Here is a 9,773-nt window from a genome sequence, read left to right as displayed (position 1 = left end):
CATCGAGTTTGAAATCATCCTGAACCTTGTAAGGCCGATGCTGACGCAGAATCGACCATTTGGGACTTCTCTACGTCATAGATGGGTGGCCCCCCACCCACTGCCTCCGCCCATAGTGAGTGTGAGTCTCATTTTCATTTGATCAAGAGTTGAGACTCATTAGTCTTCAGCTGTTTCCTCAGAGTCTGCACTTCCTCAGTCAAAGTATTGAGTCTGACAGACACACCCTCACGTCCCTTTTGAAACATTACATCACATGGATAGCTGAACTGTCAATTTTCTAAGAGTTATGGCAGACATAACATGAGTGTGCAGACATGCACACACACACACTCTCTCTCTCTCTCTCTCTAATTCTCCACTGAAAGACTGTTCTTCTCGCCCAGCTGCTTGATGAGGGCCTCCAGCTTCAGGTCAAGCTGTCTGTATGTTATGTATTGTAGTAATGAAGAGGCTTGTAATACTATTCCAATAGTACTTTACTTGAACTCGTACATAACCCGTACAGCAGCACATGTATATTCAACCTCACTTCTTCACTTAGTCTGCATACCTTAATACTGAATCATAATAGCCTGACACCTAGTGGCAGAGAACAACACTGTACCTCTCATCCGTTTTCCTCTGCATCTGCTCTGACTCAAACTCTCTCAACGTGCTGCACCACCAGCCTCTGAAAGGCCTGAGTGGGAAAAACTTTCACATCTCAAGGAAATGACAGAGGACATTTGTTTCAACACAAATGTAATCAATGTTATCTTCAGATAAATACCAGGTATAGTAGACTAGTCGTGGCCAAAAGTTTTGAGAATGACACAAATATACATTTTCACAAAGTTTGCTGCTTCAGTGTCTTTAGATATTTTTGTGAGATGTTACTATGGAAGATTGAAGTATAATTACAAGCATTGAATAAGTGTCAGAGGCTTTTATTGACAATTACATGAAGTGGATGCAAAGAATCAATATTTGCAGTGTTGACCCTTCTTTTTCAAGACCTCTGCAATCCTCCCTGGCATGCTGTCAATTAACTTCTGGGCCACCTACTGGGCATACACAGACAATTGAAGGGCAAACATAACAGCAGCAGCTGTAGCTTGATTGTTGTTCCTCGATTATAAATCGTGCCCCCTCACATCTTACTGTATTCATTACAACTTTATTTTTTGGACGAAAGGGGCTCTTTGTGCGTGGTGTCATCAACATGGCATGTAAATAACGGTCGCAGTTATTCATTTCACATTGGTGATACAGCCTATGAATGAGGAGACATAGGAAGATTAGAGTTTGGTTAAAGGTTAAAGTTCAACCAATTAAATGAAAGAATCAGTCAAACAAAATCACAATTTCAGTGGAATTATTTATTCATGTCCCTCCCCAATCCCCTAGTAACCCCAAAGGGCCTGGCACCCAACAGGGCACATATAAAACCTCATTCAGCGAACATGGACCGGATATCGAAGAAAAACATAATTAACCAACCAACCAACCAAACAAACAAACATACATACATGACGTGAAGGGGAGAAATAAAGGCTTCAAACTCCAACATTACAGGAACACTGGAAGGGAAGACCTCCCTTGACATAAATGTTGATTTAACTCCATTCCCACAATTGACTTTCAAAACAACAATTAATTAAAAAACGAAACAAAAAAAATACTGGACGCGATTCCCCTTCCTCCTCTTTCAGGTTAGTCCTCTGGTGAATAAGGCTGATGGCAGGGTGAAAGGTCAAATTCACGAGGACATGTAGACAGTAATCTCGTTCTGCGGCAGGCTGAGAATATAGCAGTAAGAATACGTAATCACGGCTCGAACTTGGGGGGTAATTAAAAAAAAAAAAAAAAGGGGTGGGAGGGGGTGAGAAACAATAATAATTTATCAAAACAATGACAACCGAACAATTCAGCAGAGGGCTGATCATTTGCTTTCGTCCACGGTCTGCCTCCACTTCCACAGCTCCTCGATGGTCTGGGGAGAACGGAGGAGGAGGACAACACGTTAGATTCCAATTCAAATATTGTGGACTGATCTTTACAGTCATGGTGACTCAGACCAATAGGATTTGTTATCATTTCTTGAATCATAAAGCCCGAATCCCTTTCAAACTGAAATCTGATGTACATGTGCCTTATCATTTTAAGGCTTAACAAAAAGTGAGTACGTTTACTTAACATCTGGTCAATGCAGAGTATAGGACATCTCCACATATAAAAACCATTGACATTGACTGTCGTAGAAGCCCTCTGTTAAATTTAGTAGGGGCCCTGTTTGAAATGTCAGTCAAAGTAACATGCATACAACATTTGTAATTAAACTGGACAAATACCTTGGACTCTGCCACTTTAAAGGTGTTCTTCATGTAGTTTTCAAACTTGGGCTGGAGTTTAGGTAGCGAGATCCCCTGCAGACACAGGAAAAGAAAAATAGCATTATGAAAAGCACTCATCAGCAGTTTGTCCAATAGTTAAGGAGATACTGAGTGTCACACTATCCATCCTAAGTAACCAGAAGTACACTCACCTGTCCAACAGGTCATGTTTCAACAGTCTATGTTACTAAGGCGAATATGATAACACTATGCCCTCATATCAGTTTGACTATTCAATGTAGGGGTGGGCGATATGACCAAAATCTTCTATCACGGTATTTGTAATTTTATATCACGGTTACGGTATATATCACGTTTATTATACGTAGGGTGACCAGATTTGGGTTTTTGAAAAAGAGGACACTTCAGCGGTGGCGAAATGTGTCCACAGACATTTATTTTTTGACCCTTAATAACACTAAGGTGCAGAAACAATACTGCCTCAATAGGCTATTGGCCTAAGCAATAGTGGCCAGTATCCATTGAATCTTTAAATAGTAAAATAAAAGCAAAGTGTATGTAAAAAAAAAAAAAAAAAAATCTTTCTGTGGCATTTAGTCCAGTGCTTATGTTTCAGTGGTTCTTTAATGTACTTTCAATGTGTGTCCATATGTTAACGCAATAATGATGAGATATTTTCTTTATATGGCCACATATTAAAATAAAAAAATTAAGAAGTTGGCCATTACACATAGACATATATACATATCAGCCCGTTGCTGCGACGTGCTAACGTGATGACGAGGTGATGACTGGTCTGTAAACAAACGCAAGTAAATGATGGAGCTGCAGTTTTTCTGGATAAAAAGCACTATAGATAGCGTTTACATTTCTCAACTGATTTCACTGAGTCGTTTTTATATTCAAGGGTTTATGATCTACGTGGAGTACCAAAAAAAGTTTGTCTCCATATTACTTAGAATCTCGTTGGTTTGGCCGTAATCGCCGTCGACATATGTATATGATAATCGCTGCTAGACGCTCACTGTTCTTGTGCTCTCACAGCTCATTCACTTTGAAATACTGAAAAATAAATGCCTACACTAGACACTTTTCAGTCCATATTTTATTTTCTCAGCAGAAATCACAACGGCTACAAAATCGTTAAAGAGGTATTTTTGGAGGAATGTCTATTGTTTTGGCGAGTTACTGTATAATAAGAGGGATGAAGTATAGTTCGGAGGTCATTATCTAAAAATAAATCGATTGGATTTCAAAATAAGAGTATACCGCGGTTGAAACGGTATGGCCAAATCTCTCCCGGTAGACACATTTCTACCGTTGCACGGTATATACCGTCATACCGCCCAGCCCTAATTCAATGAATCGTAATGATTGAGCAAAACAAACAGTAATGATTGAGCAAAACCTGAACATTAGACGGTAAAATGGAGGCCCAATACAAAATACCTGCTTTGCTTTGCAAAAAATCTGAGTTTGCCTTCACGCAAAATCCAAGTGTTTCCACACAGGATTTGCTATTGGAAGTGTCAAAATTCACATTCAAAAAGGTTGAATGGAAACCCAGTCTCTTCCTCCCGACAACTTCGCAGCATCATCTTAATTTGATTCTGCAGAAAGAAGCCCCTCTCATCTGGCGTGCTCGACATGCGCACTCACAGGCCATTTTGTTTTTTAATTATAGTCCAGTCGGGGTATATCTTGCTGAACTCATAAATAAGCACTTTGCAAGCGGTTATGAAACTTAGACCCATAACCGCAGGGGCACCCTTTAAGTGAAGAAAAGTACTGTAGGCTGTTTTGCTATTGAAACACAAATGATGAGCATTATTACCACAGATTAAAAAAATAAATAAAGAGAGATAAAAACCAGTAAATAATGGCTGCCATTATTTGAGGACTATTCTCTATCCGGCTATTCGAAGACACGACTACTACTGGAACTAAAGCCTGCAGCCAAACTGGCTCTCCACTCAAAACACACACACACACACACATCTGTGAATGCAGTCCAATGTGAGGTGCCCTCCTGTGAGTGGAATCATCCACACCTATAACAACAACAGTAGCAAAGTAAGGGGATACAAACCTTCTGCACGGAGGCCATCATCTTGACCTTCATGTCCGCCACGGTGAGGGGGATGCGTGGCGTCTGGGGGGTTTTGGGGGACTGCAGCTTCTTGTTGTCTTTCTTCTTATTGTCTGGGGTCTTCTGCTGCAAAGCAAAACGGATCATCGATTTATGCTCGGTTCACGTGATTGAATTTCGTGTTTGCTTCCAGCTTTAGGAGTATAGAGCAACAGAGGAATGTGACGAAGCACGTGAGCTCATCGATGAGTCCGGAGGTCTCACCTGTTTGGCTGCAGGTGTGCCGGGCTTGTGCGACTTGCCATTCTGTGCTACGGGTGTCTGTGGTTTGGACGGTGCCTTCTTTGGCTGAAACAAACACATTTTGCCATTTATTAATTAACACCAAGGCAGGAGACTGCCACAAGTAACAACAAATCCAGGGGGGAAAGATGTGTGGTATACTCCTTTTGGGTTTACCACCTGCCAAGGGGGAGGAAAGAAAGGGGGGAAAAATAAATAAATAAATAAAACGTATCCAACACACCTTCACAGGAGACTCTTCCTCCTCTTCCTCGTCGTCATCATCGTCGTCGTCATCATCATCCTCGTCATCTTCATCACTGGTGTAGTAAAGAATATATACTATGTCAATATAACCTCATACCATTCCTCTTGATATAAGCTTAAACATCCATTTCAGTCCTATTCAAAAATTCCTATTTTTCTTTGCAGAAGGGTTGGGAAGAACATTATTTTTCTTATTATTATTACTTATTGAGTACTTAAATAAAGCCACAATTTTCTTGTGAAAAGATATCTAGTGGCCTCCACATCCGTTCAGGCACTGACGTGCAACGCCAAAAACACTCACCTGTCATCATCATCTTCATCATCCACGTCCATCTTCATCTTTTTCTGTAGAGAAGAGGAACCAAGTGGTCAAACTCAGAGACAGTTGCATTATGGGATAGCACTGCTGATACAGGTCTGCCACATATGGGTCCCTGACAGTGTGCCTTAACAGGGCTGAGGTCGTTGGTGGAACGAGCTGCCTAGCACTACCAGAGCGGGGGCGTCCCGCTCTACCTTTAAGAAGCTCTTGAAGACCCAACTCTTCAGAGAGCACCTCCCTTCCTAACTTGCACTTCTAAAGCAGTTACATTCCTACACTTTTGTTTCTATTTCTTATATAAAATAGTATTTATTGTTACACTAGGTCTCTATTGCTCGTAGCTTGACCGCTGTCACTTTGGACAAAAGCGTCTGCTAAATGACTAAATGCAAGTCGTTTTTGGTGAGCTACATTGAGTCCCTTCAAAACAAACATACCAAAGCCCTCATTCCAGCTGGTGCCATTCGCTTCAGGGTGGTGATGGCTTCTTCATCTTCTTCCTCCTCCCCCATCTCATCATCATCAAAGCTTGGCATCACTGGTGACAGGAAAACAGTGGATGAGAATTTTTTTTTTTACCAGTGCAGTAATCTATCAAATTTCAGAGTTGGACTGGACACTTAAAACCAGCTAAACTGCAGCAGCAAAGGACTGCAAATAACTGGATTCAGTGACATTTAGTCAGGTCATTCTGAAAATAAAACCAAGTTGTTACATTTAAGCAGAACAGGTACTCACTGACTAAGTGCTGTCCGCTGATGTGAACAGGACCTGCCCCGGACCTCAACCTGAATATAACTGGGGGTGTAATTTCAAGACCACCCACACACACCTGTAAGAGAGACACGTGTCTACAATAAGTACTTATTAATTCAAATATATATAATAAATAATAATAATGAAAAATAATCTAAAGATGCCTTTAAAGCAGGGATGTAACACATAAAACAATTAGCAAGATGTAAGATGACAAATGTCCCAAGGAGAGGCCTCAAAGAACACTCAGGCAGGAGAAACCGAGGACACAGGGTTATAATTATATTCCTTTATTGTGTTATGTTGCCCTGTGGTCCTTGAGAAGCTAAAGCTCGTTCCCCTGTATGTACGACAACATTAGTGGTCGACTGATTAATCGGTCGGCCGATTTAGATTAACTGCGCTCACGAGGCCGATTATAAAAATAATTCTGCAGACACATCTGCTGGCAGCCATGTCAGTGTGGCTGCGGTGAAACAATGTTAGCATTCCCCCTTGTGTCAATTTCGCCATTCTACAGGCAGCGGGTAGGAAACGTGCCAAACGTGCTGGAAAGCAGTTGCTGAATTTTCCCTGAGAGAAGACGGTAACACTTAAATTCCCAGTTTTTAAAGCTCAATATATTTAAGTGGCCAGTCTTAACAATGTTTACTCTCTGTATAATTCGATTGTTTCCAGTCTTTTAGTGAGAAAAAAGGGGAATAACCCTCTGGGGCCGTCTACGATTGCAAAAGCAACATTTTTTATTTGTTTTATTTATACAACTATTTAGAAATGTTCGTTCTCTCTCAGGAAACTTAGGTGATCTGTTGATAAAGGCTGTTAAGTTCACTAAATGTTTTATTTATTTTATATTCATAAATGTGTATGTCTGTAATGCAGACAAACTATTTTAATAAATGTTAAGTTCAGCAATTTTGTGTCTCATTTCTTCCTATTATTTTTTTTTTTGTATTTTCAGATGCAACCCCCCCCCCCCCCCCCAAATAACAACATGATATCGGCTTTATACATCGCCCATCCTGTTCTCTAAATATCGGCATTGACCATTGAAAAACCCATATCGGTCTTTCACTTGACAACATGTATATGTGGAAATGGACAATAAAAGCTGACTGGACTTGACTAGTGCGGACGTGTCGGTAGGGTATGTCTACTCCGAAGGCAACCGAATGACTTACACTGGGTGTTGTGGACGGCTTAAGGGCCGCCAGCACTGCTGTGACTTTAGTCCCCTCTGCACCGATTCCTTCCACCTCCACAAGCTGCAGCTCATCTTTTGTGGTAGGGTCAACACACACCTGAGCGGGCAGATAACATGTTCCGTGAAACTAAAATAAAGCCACTTGTTTGTTGCTTACGTGTTTTTGTATTAGACAAAAAAAAATTAACACTGGACCGATTTCGGTCATTAAGTGGCACTAGCAAAATGCTGGACCCCAAAAGAGCTAAAAGTAGGGCTCAGGTTAAAAAATATTTTGTGGTCTTGACATTTCTCTTATACAGTAGTGTACTGAACGTACCATTCTAATGGACAACTGATGCTCCACATCCTCATCTTCTGGGATGAACTTCACTTCTTTCCCGGCTACGAGTTCGCATCCTAATGAGAAGAAAAAAGCAATACATTACAGTACAATTAAAATACATGTTTAAAGTTCATAACACGTTAAAAGTTCATGTGAAGCAGACGAGGCGATTTCGAGTCAACAGTCAACTCCGAATAGCACTGGGGTTATCTAAGGTAACCAGGGCTCAGTAACCTTAGCCCATCTCAACCCACGTGGCGTGATACATGCCTGAACATAACGGGGGAAACCGAGCGCTGACCATGGAAATAACGCTTTGGATACATCAAGAATGTTCCGTACTACACACTTGCAGTACAATACTTTAGACATCAGAACATTAACACCATTACTCTTACATTGGGACAGTTGGTTAACTTACGTTTATACGGCTAGGTGGCTAATTTACCTAATTAGCAAGCTAACACATTGTTAACTGCATTTCCACAACACATCATGTTAAAGACATACCTCCAAAAAGCTCAAATTAAAAACTGCATATCACTTAGAACAAATAGACAGGCAAGTTATTAAAAGGTTATCTAGCAGTTAACAAGCTAAAAAGACCAACGTTTTCTGTGACGTGACCTTATCGTCAAGCCTGGTGCATGCCGGCAAGCTAACGTTACGTTTCCACGTGAACCACAACTTTCCATTTGTAGTAGTTAGCCAGCTTTTGTAAACGTTTAATACAAGCTAACTTATAATACGTGACTATCTAACAATGTATGACCAACAAAGTTGTTTAGCTGAAAACTGTCTTCCAAGCTACAATTCATGCAATTCGTCAATAGCTAGCAGGCTATCCTAGCTAAAACGTGTAGGCCTGGACACACGTGTCTGGTAATTTGAGAGCCACTGAATGCGGTGACCTGAAAAAACCGCTTCTCCACTACATCCAGCATCACTCAAATTTGGAGCAGATAACGTTTGTGTACGTTAACGTTTAGATTTATTTTTCAATAAAGAACGGTACGGATTCCTTCCCATATTATAAAACTTCATAGCAGCCAACTCCGGCATTGTATCAATAACGTACTTGGGCAGCTAACTGTGACCATGATTTCTAGCTCTAAGTATTAGCAGCTGCTACCCAGTCAGCAACGCTAAACACGTAAAACCAGCGTTTTGAAAGACTAACTAATGCACCAACTAACTGTATTGATGGAACATTACCATTTAATAACCGTAGTCCGTATCTAGCTCATCCTTTACTGCCCGCTAAGTAAGTTATCGTAGCTAGCGGCTAACATACCTCACCAAGTGGTTTACTTTTAACATATATGCTGGTACAGCAGAGCTGAGGGAATATTATTATTATATTGAAATAAATAATCACAATAAAACACATTTTCATCAAATGGTTGTTCATAGTTACCATAGAGATACGTCTGTGGTCCTGCTTCACCCATATCCATTTTTCCGGTGTGTGCTGATGTGAGTGACCCTTCGAGAAAGTGTAGTAAATTCTCTGAGTGAGTGGATGCTGTCTGTAGCCACGCCTCCGTAGGAAGACGGACGTCGAATTTGGGGGAGGGATATTCGGATTGTTCGTCTGCCTCATTGTATCGGGGACACACACGCACTCGTGTGACTTGATACAATAAACATATTTGGTAACATATTCATGATAGATGTATTCAAGAAGGATCTTGTAGTGTGTGACACAGTGTGTAGCCACATGTAGTGTGTGACACAGTGTGTAGCCCAGTGTGACACGGTCCCTGGTTCTAATGTGAAAAATACAGCCATATGTGAAAATATCAGCTTCTTAAGGTGACATTGTGTAGCAATTTTACCTTAAAATAGCAGCTTCAAAATCCTTTTGGTGGTACACTGACTTGTATTACGCAGAATGGCGTCTGTGTCACTGCCACAGCACGGCTGGTAGTGCACTATGTAACTTTGGGGTACAGGGCGCAAGACATCTTGCGAGAACTATGTCATGCTAGCTATAAGAGGAAGCTAGTGCAGTATTCTCTGTATGGACATCATGGCAGTGTAATCATGCAGATTTGTCCTCTGTGACAGAAGTGATTTTATCTTCCGGAATGTGCCAGCCAGCTCCTTGTGCAGGCACACACCAATTCTCTTCCATACTGTGGGCTACTGATTATCAACCATCAGATCAATCATCAGAACAATCATCA

At 41.0% G+C, this 9,773-nt stretch overlaps 1 protein-coding gene across 2 annotated transcripts; it reads right to left on the bottom strand.

Annotated features, from left to right (window-relative positions):
- Positions 1 to 1,346: 1,346 nt before the first annotated feature.
- Positions 1,347 to 9,129, bottom strand: npm1a (nucleophosmin 1a). 2 transcript variants are annotated; one of them, XM_042703568.1, is made up of 11 exons: positions 9,002 to 9,129; positions 7,579 to 7,658; positions 7,237 to 7,356; positions 6,038 to 6,131; positions 5,737 to 5,837; positions 5,279 to 5,322; positions 4,952 to 5,027; positions 4,690 to 4,773; positions 4,426 to 4,548; positions 2,334 to 2,408; positions 1,347 to 1,975 (listed from the first exon to the last, which is right to left on the bottom strand). In XM_042703568.1, exons 1-11 carry the CDS (start codon positions 9,039 to 9,041, stop codon positions 1,925 to 1,927), a joined length of 888 nt encoding a protein of 295 aa, XP_042559502.1. In that variant the 5' UTR covers positions 9,042 to 9,129; the 3' UTR covers positions 1,347 to 1,924. The 2 variants fall into 2 exon arrangements, with proteins under 2 accessions (XP_042559502.1, XP_012679095.2); XM_012823641.3 differs by having other exon boundaries at positions 4,426 to 4,551; positions 9,002 to 9,124.
- Between the last annotated feature and the right edge of the window lie 644 nt (positions 9,130 to 9,773).

This window comes from Clupea harengus, chromosome 24, assembly GCF_900700415.2.
Source record: "Clupea harengus chromosome 24, Ch_v2.0.2, whole genome shotgun sequence".
Taxonomy (NCBI): domain Eukaryota; kingdom Metazoa; phylum Chordata; class Actinopteri; order Clupeiformes; family Clupeidae; genus Clupea; species Clupea harengus.
Note: the sequence above shows the minus strand (reverse complement) of the source record. Positions and strands in the feature narration are given on the sequence as shown.

What these genes read in the sequence shown, in the direction of transcription:
- npm1a (XM_012823641.3), bottom strand. Translation starts at nt 9,041, where the DNA reads ATGGATATGGGTGAAGCAGGACCACAGACGTATCTCTATG. An exon ending in CAGCGGACAGCACTTAGTCA is followed by an intron (nt 5,838 to 6,037) that starts GTGAGTACCTGT and finishes TCCTGTCACCAG; the next exon opens with TGATGCCAAGCTTTGATGAT. An exon ending in TGATGGCCTCCGTGCAGAAG is followed by an intron (nt 2,409 to 4,425) that starts GTTTGTATCCCC and finishes CTGTGTCTGCAG; the next exon opens with GGGATCTCGCTACCTAAACT.